Raw genomic sequence first — 13,638 nt, 5'->3', positions numbered from 1 at the left:
TACAATCCCTAGAAACTTCACTACTACATTAGGTCTGTTAGAATCCACTGTGTCTTCTGAGGGTTCTCAAACCACAGTTGTACTGAGTTACACCACCACATTTGATCATGCTGAATCCACAGTCTCTTCTGAGAGTTCCTACACCACATCTGATCAGTCTGATTCCACAGTCTCTTCTGAGGGATCTCCCACCACAGATGCTGGGAGCTTTATCACCACATCTGCTCAATCTGAATCCACAGTTTCTTCTGAGAGTTCCCCCACCACAGTCCCTGGAAGCTCCACTACCACATCAATTCTGTCAGAATCCACAGTCTCTTCTGCGAGTTCCCACACCACACCTGTTCATTCTGGATCCACAGTCTCTTCTGATGCTTCTCCCACCACAGTCCCTGGAAGCACCACCAGCACAATAGGTGTGTCAGAATACACAGTGTCTTCTGAGGGTTCCCAAACCACTGTCCTACTGAGTTCCACCACCACATTTCATGAATCTGGATCCACAGTCTCTTCTGAGATTTTCCACACCACACCAAGTCAGTCTGAGTCCACAGTCTCTGAGCGTTCCCCCACCACAGTTTCAGGGAGCTTTGTCAGCACATCTGGGCAGTTTGAACCCACAGTGTCTTCTGAGGGTTTCCCTACCACTGTCCCTGGAAGCTCCACTACTACTTCTGGTTGGTCTGAATCTACTGTCACTTCTGATGGTTCCCTTACCATAATCCCTTGGACCTCCACCACCACGTCTGCTTGGTCTGATTATACAGTGTCTTCAGGGAGTTCCCGCACCACATCTGGTCAGTCTGAATCCACAGTCTCTTCTGAGAGTTTCCTCACCACAGTCCTTGGGAGTTTCCCCACTATATCCAGTGTGTCTGAATCCACAGTGTCTTTTGAGGATTCCCATACCACAGTCCCTGGAAGCTTTCTCACCACATCTGGTCAGGCTGAACCCACAGTCTCTTCTGAGGGTTCCCACACCACAGTCCCTTGGAGCTCCACCACTACTACTGGTTTGCCTGAATCTACATTCTCTTCTGCAGGTTCCCTCACCACAGTCCCTTGGAGTTCTGCTACCACATCTGATCTCACTTTATCCACAGTCTCTTCTGAGAATTTCCACACCACATCTGGACAGTCTGAATTCACTGTCTCTTCAGAGGGCTCCCTCACGACAGGGCTTGGGAGTTTGTCCACTCCTTCTGTTCAGTCAGCATCCACAATCTCTTCTGAGGATTTCCATTCAACAATCTCTGGGAGCTTAACCACCACATCTGGTCGGTTCGAATCCATAGTCTCTTCTCAGGGTGCCCATACCACAGGCCCTGGGAGCTCCACTTTTACTTCTGTTCAGTCTGAATCTACAGTTTCTTCTGAGGGTTCCCTCATCACAATTCCTTTGAGCTCTGTCAGCACATCTGGTCAGTCTGAATATACAGTCTCTTCTGAGAACTCCCATACCACATCTGGTCAGTCTGAATCCACAGTCTCTTCAGAGGGTTACCTCACCACGTATGGTCAGTCAGAATCCACAGTCTCTTCTGATGGTTCTCACACAACATCTGGTCAGTCTGAATCCACAATCTCTTCTGAAGGTTCCCACACTACAGTCCTTGGGACCTTCACCACTACTTCTGGTCAGTCTAAGTCTACTGTATCTGCTGAGGGTTCCTTCACCACAGTCTCTTGGAATTCTACCACATCTGGTTGGTCTGAATCCATAGTCTCTTCAGAGAGTTCCTACACCACATCTGGTCATTCTGAATCTACAATCTCTTCTGAAGGTTCCCTCACCACAGTCCTTGGGAGTTCCCCCACTCCTTCTGTTCAGTCAGAATCCACAGTCTCTTCTGAGGGTTCCCACACTACAGTTCCTGGGAACTTTATCACCACATCTTCTCAGTCTGAATCCACAGTCTCTCTGGATGGTTCCCATACCACAGTTTCCATGCCCTACCCAACCACTTCTGGTCTGTCTAAATCTACAGTCTCCTCTGAGGATTCCCACACCACAGTCCCTGGGAGCTCCACCACTTTATCTGGTAGGTCTGACTTCACAGTGTCTTCTGAGACTTCCCTCACCACAGTCCTTTGGAGCTCCCCCACTACTTCTGGTGGATCTGAATCCACAGTCTCTTCTGAGAGTTCCCAAACCATGTCTGTTCAGTCTGAATCCTCAGTCTCTTCTGAGAGTTCCTACACCACAGTCCCTGGGAGCACCATCACCACATCTGGTCAGTCTGAATCCACAGTCTCTTCTGAAGGTTTCTACACCACATCTGGTCAGTCTGAATCCTCAGTGTCTTCTGCAGGTTCCCACACCATGGTACCTGGGAGCTCTCCCACTACTGGTCTGTCTGAATCCACAGTGTCTTCTGATGGTTCCCATACCACAATTCCCTTGTCCTCCCCAACCACTTCTGGTCTGTCTGAATTCACCATGTCTTCTGAGGGTTCCCTCACCACACGCCCTGGGAGTTTTGCCACTACTTCTGGGTGGTCTGCATCTAGTGTTTCTTCTGAGAGTTCCCACACAGGAGTTGCTGAGAGCTCTACAGCCCCATCTAGCACTGGAGAGACATTTTCCAGCTCGTCTGGTTCAGTACAGTCTACCACTTTGGTCACTCAGAAATCCACAGATCACAACACCATATCTGATTTTTCTCAAGTCACGGACTTACCTACATCAACAACTTCTCAAGAGGATGGAAGTCCTGTGTCCACTTCAAGTCCAGCTGAATCCATTACCTCCTCCACTGGTGATGAAGAAAGGACCACGTATTCTACTCCTGAAGCCACTGTGTCCACAATAGTCTCAGCACCATCAACAGATACAGTCTCCTCTTACACCTCAACATTTTATATACCTTCAAACTCTGAGGGACTTTCTACCACTACCTCCAGGACTGGACTCAGTACAACAACAATTACTGAGATGTCCTCTGTCCTTTCAACCATTTCCAAATCTTCTATGTCAACTTCCTATCCCAGCCATAGTAGTAGCCTAGCTTCCTCTTCAATTCCCACCCTGCTGTCTACCACCCCCTCTGTCTCCACACAGACAATCACAGGCCTCACAGAGGAACTCACTCTTGCTACTTCCACCCCTGATTCATCAAAACCTACAGGCACCTTGAACAGCACTGTTACTGTAGGGAATGAAATTTCTGCTTTGACATCAAGGCCTGGAGAATCCTTAACCACTTCCATTGGTGATGGACACATGACCACATCTTCTTCTCTGAGATCCACTCTCTACACCAGCTCCTCAGACGGGTCCATGCCATCATTCTCTACCCATTCTTTGCACAGTACAAACAGTGCAAGTCCTTCCCCGTCAAGCCCCAGTGAGATCTCCACCCACACTGTGGTCTCACAACATACCACCACAACTGCCAAAGAGTCGACTTCTGGCTTTTCTTCTCCTGTGTCCTCCACTTCACCTGGCTCCACTGGTACTCCAGTCCCTGGATTCAGTACCACTTCAACCCTGCATCCCCCATTCACTAGGACACAGACAACTGTGAGGACAACCCACTCTTCAACTATGACACCATGTAAGTCTACTTGTATGTCACTCTAAGGGCTCTTCCTGCTCATCGCCCTTATCAGCTAATCAGTTTTGTCCTCCTTGTGATCTTGTTCCACACTTCCAGTACCATCTTGTTGCCAGTATACATCATCCAAGTGGATGGTGTGCCTGTCTTTTGAGTTGTAGGACTCTTGATTTCTTTGAGTGTCCTCTTTCATCTCTTGCTTCCTTCCATTCTGTTGTTCCTTCTCCTTTCCCCACTATCTCCTGGGGATTGAAATGGTGGCAGAGGGCTCTCAGTTACAGCATGATTATCTAGTCCCATTTCCATCTTTCAGTGCAATGTCTGAATGATGGGACTTGGAACGAGAGTTGATGTTTTGTGTCTTGGGCTTCCATGGTAACCTCTGGAATGTTCTACCTCTTTGCAGGGCAGTGCTACAATGGGGGCATTTGGAACGGAAAAGAATGTATCTGTGCCCAAGGCTACCTTGGTTACCAGTGTAAATCCCTCAAGGAATACTTCTCCATAGGTAAAGACCTTTTTTGAGACTTGTAGATCATTTCCACATCCCTTAACCATTCAAAATAGGAGGGCAACACTGGAAGATTCATTTGCTACCATTGCCTAATTGTGCAGGTAGAGAAGAAAATGTGACTTTCACCCAGGCCAAAATGCAGGTAGAGCATGGATTTCCTGCATCCCACTTCTGAGCCCTTTTCACTAGTTAACTTGCCTCTCTCATCTGAATGATCATCTGGTGCCCTCCAGTCAGGTCTCACTGAATCAAGATTCTGACTAGTAGCTCCTCCTGGTATTCAGAGATAAGGGGCAAATGTTTCAGCTACTCCTACCTGCCTTTTGAGTTTCTGTCTGCCTCCCTACACACTTTCTCCTCTCCCATAAAGCCAACAAATGAAGAATTAGCTATTCCTGGAAGGCATTACTGTGAGGTTGCTGTCTCATGCATCATATGCCCTGTTTCCATAGAGACTCCCCAGAAAATCAACGCCACTGTAGACCTGAAAGTGAAAGTGACTAACAGGAATTTCACAGATGACCTAAAGGACAACTCCTCTGCTGCATACAAGAACTTCGTTCAAGTATTCAAGAGTCGGGTAAGAGGAGAGGAAGCCTAGATTCCCTGATGTGAATCCTGGAAGAGGGGACATCCCTATGCACCCCCTTCCTTCTTTCCTATGGGCAGATGGCATCACCGACTCAATGGACATGGGTTTGGGTGGACTCTAGGAGTTGGTGATGGACAGGGAGGCCTGGTGTGCTGCAGTTCATGGGGTCGCAAAGAGTCAGACGCGACTGAGTTGACTGAACTGAATACAGGGACTCCTTGGGGAAAGGAGGTTCTGAGGGACTTCCCCCAGCACAGAGAACAGGGACTGCTGCACATTCCAGGCTTCTAAGAACTCAGCTGTCTTGTTTCTTTCAGATGGATGAAGTTTACAGGGGCAACAACTTTCCCCAATACAGAGGCGTGAATGTCAAAAGACTGCTGTGAGTATGGGGGTGGGAAGGTTTATAGACTGTGGGAAGCTCTTCTCTCTTGTCTGCTCTCCTGCCTCCTCCTATCATAAATGGTTAGAGTATCAGTACCTGGCTGGGTCAAAAAAAGCAACACCTGAGGGCTCTGAGACCATGCATTCATTCATTCAGCATTCATCCATTTATCAAGTTAATATTGGAAGTCTACCCTGTGCTAGGTGCTGGGAACATTGGGTTCTGCTCTTCATGGTGCTTAGAAGGGCAGAGCACAGGTAGCTAGCTAGAGTTATGGTAGCTAGAGTTATGGTAGTTATGATAACTCAGTTACTGAGGTTAGACTTATAAGAAACACACGAGGTACAGAGGGAGAGGTCCTGAATGCAGGGTCAGTGAGACTGAGGGAAATCTTCCTGGAGGAAGATACAGCTAAGCTGAGGCTTGAAGGATGAGGAATGGGCCGACTAGAGGCAAGGGAGTGGGAGAGTGTTACAAGAGGAAATCCATGATGTGCCTACAGGTAAGAGAAAGGAGCTCAGATTCTAAGAACACAAAGCACATTTGGCTTCTTAAAGACAAAGGGGCTGTGGTGGGAGAGGAGGTTGGAAAAGTGACACATGCTCATTTACATCTGAAGCATCATCTGCCCATGTGGCAGAGTAAATGCTTTGCACTGCAGACCATGAGATCTGTTTGCAGGGTTGAGAATGGATGGACAGAGGAGGGAGACAATAGTAGCCTAGGCCTGAGAGGTGTTAATGAAGAAGGAAAGTAGTCCAGTGTTAAAGGTCTTTAAGAGGCAGGACCAGCAGATCACTGGATTTTGATGGGTGTTTGAAGAAAAGGAGGAATGACACCAGATTTCTGGGCTTCTGGGAGTGTGGGTTGCCCTTGGCTGAGATGAGGAGCATAAGAAGGAGCAGGACAATAGAAGAAGATGATGAGTTTGACATGGGCCTTGTTAAGCCTCAAGTGTCTGGGGCCCAGCCATGTCAAGTGATGAAACAGCTGGTGGTCAAATGTATGATAGTAAGGGTCTATAGCAGAGACATCAGCATTGATGTCCCCAGACAGGCATCACTGGAAGCTCGGGGAGTAGACCAGATGGCTGGGGCAATTGTCACAGCATGGAAGTGAAGCTGTCCCTGGACAGAAGCATGGGAAGCATCCATATTTAACAGATGGGCAGGAGAAGCAGAGCTCCCAGAGGAGGATGGGAAGAAGCAGACAGAAGGGTGAGGAGGGAGCCTGGGGCATGTCAGTTACTAACATATCAAGAACCTGTGGTGTTCCATAACCCAGCATTCTCCACCCACACCCAGCCTCAGAGCCATGGTCTCTGTCTCCATTCTGACCCAGGATTTTATTGGGTTAGGTCCTCCTGGGTCCTGCTTCCGACTTCTTTGCCACAAGGACTGTGGGCAGTGATGGACCTTGTCTCGGGAGCTCTCTGCTCAGAGCATTGCCGACCATCTAACAAGAAGCTTCTGGGTTGGAATCCAACATTTCTAAAGTGCCCTCATGTTTCTTCATATCTAAAAGTTTACTTATTTGGTTTTCAAAATGCAATCCATTAGCTTCTGTCTTAAATGTTTACATTTAAAATATGTTCATTGTGGTGAAATACCCATAACATAAAATCTGTCATTAGCCACTGAATTCACCATGTTAAGTATATGGTTTAGCAGCATTAAGTAAATTCACATTGTTGTATAACCACCACCACTGTCCATCTCTAGAACTTTATAATTTTTTTTTTTGGCTGCACTGGGTCTTCATTGCTGTGGGGGACTCTCTCTAGTTGAGGCAAGCAGGGTCTGCTGTCTCATCGTGACACATGTGCTTCTCATCACATGACTTCTCCTGTTGCTGAGCATGAACTCTAGCACAAGCGAACTTAAGTAGTCTCAGGCTTAATTGCCCCACAGCATGTGGAATCTTCCCAGGCCAGGGATTGAACCTGTGTCCCTGGCACAGGCAGGTGGACTCTTAACCATTGGACCACCAGGGAAGTCCTCCAGAACTTTTTCATCTTCCCAAACTGAAACTCTGTATCCATTAAACAGTAACTCCCAATTCCACCTCATCCCACCTTTGACAATCGCCATGCTGCCTTCTGCCTCTATTCTGAATTTGATTACTTCAGGGATATCATATTACTACTCATAAATACTCACCCAGTATTCATCCTTTTTGGACTGGCCTATTTCACTTAGCATAATGTCCTCAAGGTTCATGCATGTTGCAGCATGTCTCAGAATATCCTTTCTTTTAGAGACTGAATAATATTCCATTGTATGTAATATACCATTGCATTTTGTTAATTCAGTCATCTGCTGATGGGCGCTTAGATTGATTGGTTCCACTGTTTAGTTATGAATAAGATGGCTATGGACATGGGTGTACAAATATTTCCTCCTGCCCCTGCTCTCAATTCTTTGAGGTGGATACCCAGAGGTGGAATTGCTGGATCACATGATCATTCTATATTTCATTTTTTGAGGAACCATCATACTGTTTTCCACAGTAGCTATACCAGTTTGCTTTCCCACTGATGCACAAGGGTTCCATTCCTCCACATCTTTGCCCAACAGCCTCCATTTTCAGAAATGAATTTCACCCATTGGCATATATTGTAATCCCAGGCTTATATTGTAGCCTCCCTCTAGGTTGTTAACTGCTGGAGGGAAGAGTCTATATTCTGTCCCACCCCTGGGTCACATGACTATTTGTTTCTCATCACCCTTCTTGCTTCTTGGGCCCCACTTGCTGGGAGGGCGGGCAACAAGGGTTGACTGATGACTCTCGGTTCCAGTCGGGGCAGCATCATGGTGGAACACGAAGTCATCATGGAGGCCAACTATACTTCGGGGTACCTGGAGCTGTTTGAAAACCTCACTAAGATTGTAAGGGCCAAGATTATGAATGAGACCGGACAGCTACACGGGAATTCTAAAGACTGCAAAAGTAAGCCCCCCGAAAACCCCTTGATGTTGGTGGTGAAAGGATGGGTGGGGCCCCTTAGGGAGGTCTCAGGCCCACGCCCACGTCCTGCATCTCTCATCTCTTCTGGAACTCCAGAGACCTCCCTCGAGGAATCCAGATGTCAAGCCTGGGTACCTTCCCCATATTCTGCGCTGCTCCCAGCAGCCCCTCTCAGTCCTGGGCTGAGGTGGTCAGCAGCCCCAGTGACCCCCTCAGAGCCAGCCCACAGCCTCAGCTGCATCTACTAGTCTTGGGCACAGCAAGGAGGAAAGGGGAGGCTGACTGCTTCCAGCGGGCGGGGGGAGGCACATCTGTTTTTCTCTTTCTCACCACTCTGGGCAGGCCTCTCACTCCTGTGCTACGATGAGACGGCCACCTCTGTGGACCCCGTGAAGGTCGACTTTGACCCGCAAGGTGAGCAGCTCCATGGAGAGTGGACGGTAAACCTGCAGGATAGGGGGGCCTAGGGACGGGTTCATCTGGCTGACACTTCCTGCTGGCCCCCCACCTGCCCCCAGAGCAATGCACTAAGAAAGCTGCGAAGGAATTCGCCCAGTTCTACTACGTGGATGAGCTGGATGGTAAGCTGGCCTGTGTGACCAAGTGCACCCCAGGGACGAAGTCGGAAATGGACTGTCACCACGGCAGGTGCCAGCTGCAGCAAAGCGGCCCCCGTTGTCTGTAAGTGCTTGTTCCCTCTAGGCCAGCATCTGCCCTCTCTGGTAGTAGGGTCCCACTCTCCCCGAAGGTCATCCAAGAGTGCAGGGTGAGGGTGGACAGAGCTCACAAGGCACCTCCAGCCCAGCCTCTACATCCCTCTTTCCTCTTCCCAGGTCTCCCACCTCCCACTCCCATATACCATGGGAGCGGGAGGTACAGATTACATACACAGGCCTCATAGAACCAAGCAGTCCCCTTTCTGAAAAAGTTCCAGTTATCAATTGCAAATCTGTATCTCTGGACCTCTCTCTTCATCTATCATTCATGTCCCTAACAACATCCCAGCCACCATGCCACCATGCCATTATCACCTCCTTGCTGGCGTGCTACGTCTTAAACTAAAGTACAAAATATAAAACATGGTGACAGGCCATCCAAGTGCCAGCTGCTTAACGATTACTGTGCTTAGCGATTACATGCTTAGCGATTACATGGGTGAACATTACGTGCGTGGGATGAGGTGCCCGGCCCTCTCAGATTCTGCTCTGTGGATCTGCGGTCCCTGCACCCACTCACCACCCGTTAGACTTGGGGAGTCAGGGAGGGTGCCCAGCAGCTGCCCTTAGTGGGTGAGATGGTTTCCTGTGCTTTGACATTGATCTTTTTTTTCAGGGGCAGGGGGCAGGGGGTGCAGAAATTGGGTGGGTGAGGGAAGCTGGTGGACTGGCCTGAGCTTGTGTGTGTCCCCAGATGCCTGAACTCAGACACACACTGGTACTCGGGGGAGACCTGTGAATCCAGCACCAGCAAGAGCATGGTATATGGGATTGTGGGGGCCGTGGTGGCACTCCTGGTGGTCTTGGTGGTGGTTCTGATCGTCTTACTCAGCCGATCCCAGAGAAAATGGCACAGGTAAGCTTCCAAGGCTGGGCCTGGGGGAGAGGTGACCATAGTCAGAATATCCTGAGGCCCTGCTGAGGCCCAACAGGGGTGGGTGAGGCCCTGCCCCACACCCTCGAGTCCCTCCTAGTTCCTGCTGGTCCCTCCCAGCTCTGTGTCTAGCAGAGGGCAGCCTGCGATCTGATAAGACATATCCGCTTGGCAGAGAAATGGAAACAGAGACTTATGTACTGAAACTGGATTGTGTAATGAAATTACCTGGTGCTTATCACCTTGGCTGCCACAGAGCAGCACTGTCACACTAGGACGCTGGGAATGATCGCTCTCTTCCCAGCTGTAAGAGACTGAGTAACGTTCTGTACAGAGCCCGGCCAGCAGGCAAAGGAAACTGCCCTGACTCTAGTCCGATGCCCCCAGCTCACAGATAAGGTCACTGAGGGGTGGGGGTGGGGGGCAGGCGATGGGGACATCTCCAGGATGTCTATTCGGTTTCTACCCCTGCCACTGGGGGCAGGCCCCTCCCTCCCTGACTCAGGGCTTGGCCAGAGCAGATTCTTCTGGAGGCCGAGGTCAGAGGTCTCTGAGCCCTTCCCCCACCTCTCCGTCATCAGCTGCTCATGTCATTTCTGTCAGGAGGCAAGAGTACGACGTGTTTCGAGAGTGGCAAGATGCAGGCTACCCTGGCAGTTTTGAGAACACAAGCATCTGGGAAGGTAGATCTTATCAGGGGCCAAGGCGGGGCAGGCTGGTGGGGGTGGGGGCGGCGTGGAGAAGTACCAGTCAGACTCCCAGTGGCTGTGGGTGACATGCACACACGTCCTGCCAGCCAGTCCTGCGTCTGCCGTAATAGCCAGACAGTCTGCAGCCTCCTGACCCCGAGTCCCCATGGGCAGCCCTGCTGACCCTCCAGCCTTTACTTGGCTTCTCCCCATCAAGTTCCCTGCACTCCAGTCTGTGGCCCACCGCTTTGCAGACTGTGCTGCTTCTGGTCGTCTGAATCTCTGCACATCCCCATCCCACTGTTTCCAAGATCCAGTTCACACGCGGTCCTTCCACGGAGCTTCCCGTGGGTTCAGCCCACTCTGGCTGCCAGAGCTGCTCATAACGACTGAGAGCCTGATCCTACCCCAGAGCCCAGCCCCAGCGTGTCTCACACACAGTGGGATGACGGGCCATGGCCAAGTGAGGCCTTGTCCCAGGATGGGAAGGGAGAGGGGTTTTCCAGGCAAGGGTCTCTGCTGAAGAAAGGGCGTGGAGGTGGAGAAGAAGTGGCCTGTAGGGAACCAAGGGCGGGTCAGTGGGGCGGGAGAGTGACAGAGCTAGGTCAGGACTGGTCAGTGGCCCATGGTGGGGGGACCCATTGGAGGAGCTTGAAGGGAGGGGGACCAGACGTGCATTTTGGGTGGCTCATTCAGGAGGATTTGAGGGGGACACACGAAAGTGGGGAGTTCAGGGAGCAAACAGCACACTAATGCAGGCCAGGGATGATGAGGCTGAGTGGGGGGACGGTGGGGACCAGGAGGTGTGGATAGCAGTCAGCATAGTTCAGATGCCAGTGAGCTAGCTGGGCAGGGCCTGTCGTTTGCAGGCTCTGGGAGGGGATGACGGAGACGGGGGGCAGTGGGGAGAAGCCACAGGTGGGGCATACTGGGGGGGGCAGTTAAGTGCGGAGGGGAAGATACCCCAGATCAGGCCAGTCTGAAGTCTGCAAAGAGGCCTGTGGCCTACGGGCAGTGCTGGGGAGTCAGCTTAGCTCAGCCCACATTGTTGGGGAGAGCAGGCGAGGAGGGCAGACGGTGGGGGAGGATCTTGAGGGAGGGAGCAAAGGAATGATCAGGAAGATGCCAGGTGGACCTGAAACCCGGTTCTGAAGGTTGAGGAGCGAGTTTCTTTGCATGATGGAGACAGGGGGTGCTGGACTCATGCCAACTCACACAAGAAGATTCCAGGCACAGTTGCTTCTGTCTGTTGTCGCTACCGTTGCTATGAGGAAGTGTGCCCGTTGACCCCAGGCAGTCTCACCCTCCTACCCACCCTAAACCAAGTGACTCCTTGGGGACCCACTCACCAGGCCTCGACTTTTGCCCGTGGCGCATGTCGGAAGGCAGCTCCCATCCCCTCCTGTCCCTGAGTCATCCCGGGCCACCTCCCCAGCCCCTCTTCCGCATCCCTGATAAGCTGGGCTGGGGGGAGGATGGATGGGCAGTGGGAAAGGAGTTTAGCGCAGCTGTGGGGCCAACTCCCCAAGCCCATCCTTTTTACTGCAAACAATCCATCCTGTGTGTCTCTTCTGCTTCCCCCAGGCTCACTCTCACCCCAGTACCTCTCTTTACAGGTCAGGATCTGAAGGGGGACACGTTTGGCCTTGAAAACATCTACAGAAACTTCCAGCCCTCCTTGAGGAGCGTGGACCCCACTACAGAGGTGACTCGGGAACCCCCAACTCCCCGCACCCTTCCCCCACAGCTAGGGGCTTCTCCCCTCTGTCCACTGCCTGGGGCTGCCTGGGGAGGGTAGGCCTCCCTCGGCCCAGAGGCAGCTCACTCCCCCTGGACACGGCCATCACTGGGGCCCCCATTGGTCTCACCTCCTCTCTCCCACCCTCCCCAGCTCCACATTCAGAGGCCCACAGTGGTGACAACTGCTCAGTGATGGGGACAGGGACTGCCACCCCTCACTCAGATCTGGGTGATGAGGCTGCGGCCAACAGAGCCCTCCACGGCCCCAGGCTGCCAAGAGGAACCTGAAGTCCGAAGTTGTCAGGCCCGAGGATGACCCTCTCAGAGCGAGCGGGCTTGCCCTGTCCTCACTGCTGGGAACCAAGGCCCTCTGCTCCCTTGCCCTCCAGCCAGGAGCCCAGAAGCATCTTGTTTACTCTACTTATGTTTACTCTACTTGTGTTTACTCCACTTGTGTTTACTCCAATTGTTTACTCCACTTGTGACACCTATGCAGGAATTTCCTGCCAATAAAGGACAAGTCTTATAGAGCTGAGCATGGCCAGAGCAGTCTCTCCCCCTCCCCTGCAGGGAGGCCTGCGAGTCTGGGAAGGTCCTTCTTGGAAGAGCACTGCAGGGTTGGACACCACATCTGGGCCCCTTCCTGTGCCCACGTGTGGAGCCCGGGGCCCCTCGTCTGCTCCAAGCCCGGGCTGGATCAGGCCCACCTCTGCCAGAGGGTTCTGCGGCAGCTGAGCTTGGGGTCACATCCGGGAGTGGACCTCGGGCCAAGGGAAGGAGGAGCGGGAGTCCCCAGAAGGCAGAAGAGTGAGCATGTTGCCCTGCTGACCTTGAGAGGGGCCAAGGTCACTTCAGATGACCCCAGGGGCTGTGCTTACCTTCGAACCCCTCAGACCCGAAAACTCTCAGCCCTCCTGGGGCTGGGCACTGGCCTGCACCCATGACCTGTTGGGGTACCCTGAGCAGTAGTAAAACCAGCTTGAGAAGAGGGGAGGAGGTCTCCACTCCCGGGGTTGGAGTCAAAAGCACCCTCTCCTTGCAAGCTCAGGCCCACCCTCTCCTCCACCTTCCGCTTCCCTCCAGGGCCCCCTAGTTCTTCCAGGCCACTTCAGGCCCTGTGCCCGACAGATCAGATGGCCTGTGTGCCTATGTGCTGTGTCACCAGGGAGGACCTCCCCTTCCTTCTGCCCTTTGGCCTGAAACAGGGCTTCTCGCACTCCCAGTCATCAGTGAAGCCTCCCAGACTGCCTTTGGTTGGCCCCAGCTCTCCAGTGTCTCCGGGATCAAAGGGCTTGGGACCCATTTATTTCTGGGGTTCCTTGACCAATGTTTGTTTCACTAATTCCCTGAAGGGTGAAGGGCAGGTGCACTGCCCTCCAGGCTCTGAAATCGAGACTGGTGACGACGCTCTGTCTGCTGCCTCTTTTCCTTCGGCTCCTGCCCCTCTCCATGGTGACTGATCCCCACCCCCCCATTGCTCTCACAGCCTCAGCCCTGCGGGGTCCTGGACCTGCCCATGCCCAGGGAAGGCTGCATCCTGGGGGCCCAGGTGGGGGTACTCTCAACCTCCTACCCTTTGCCTACTCCTCTCTTCTCCCCAGCGA

General features: G+C 52.0%; 1 protein-coding gene across 1 annotated transcript; it reads left to right on the top strand.

The window, feature by feature from the left end:
* The first annotated feature begins 2,191 nt into the window (after positions 1 to 2,191).
* MUC12 (mucin 12, cell surface associated) lies at positions 2,192 to 12,564 on the top strand. Its single transcript, XM_061402045.1, has 11 exons — positions 2,192 to 3,557; positions 3,964 to 4,065; positions 4,524 to 4,651; positions 4,981 to 5,045; positions 7,846 to 7,997; positions 8,358 to 8,429; positions 8,534 to 8,696; positions 9,426 to 9,587; positions 10,209 to 10,288; positions 11,911 to 11,999; positions 12,186 to 12,564. The coding sequence occupies exons 1-11, from the start codon at positions 2,324 to 2,326 to the stop codon at positions 12,225 to 12,227; spliced, it is 2,289 nt and encodes a 762-aa protein (XP_061258029.1). The 5' UTR covers positions 2,192 to 2,323; the 3' UTR covers positions 12,228 to 12,564.
* The last annotated feature ends 1,074 nt before the right edge of the window (positions 12,565 to 13,638 follow it).

This window comes from Bos javanicus, chromosome 25, assembly GCF_032452875.1.
Source record: "Bos javanicus breed banteng chromosome 25, ARS-OSU_banteng_1.0, whole genome shotgun sequence".
Taxonomy (NCBI): Eukaryota; Metazoa; Chordata; class Mammalia; order Artiodactyla; family Bovidae; genus Bos; species Bos javanicus.
Note: the sequence above shows the minus strand (reverse complement) of the source record. Positions and strands in the feature narration are given on the sequence as shown.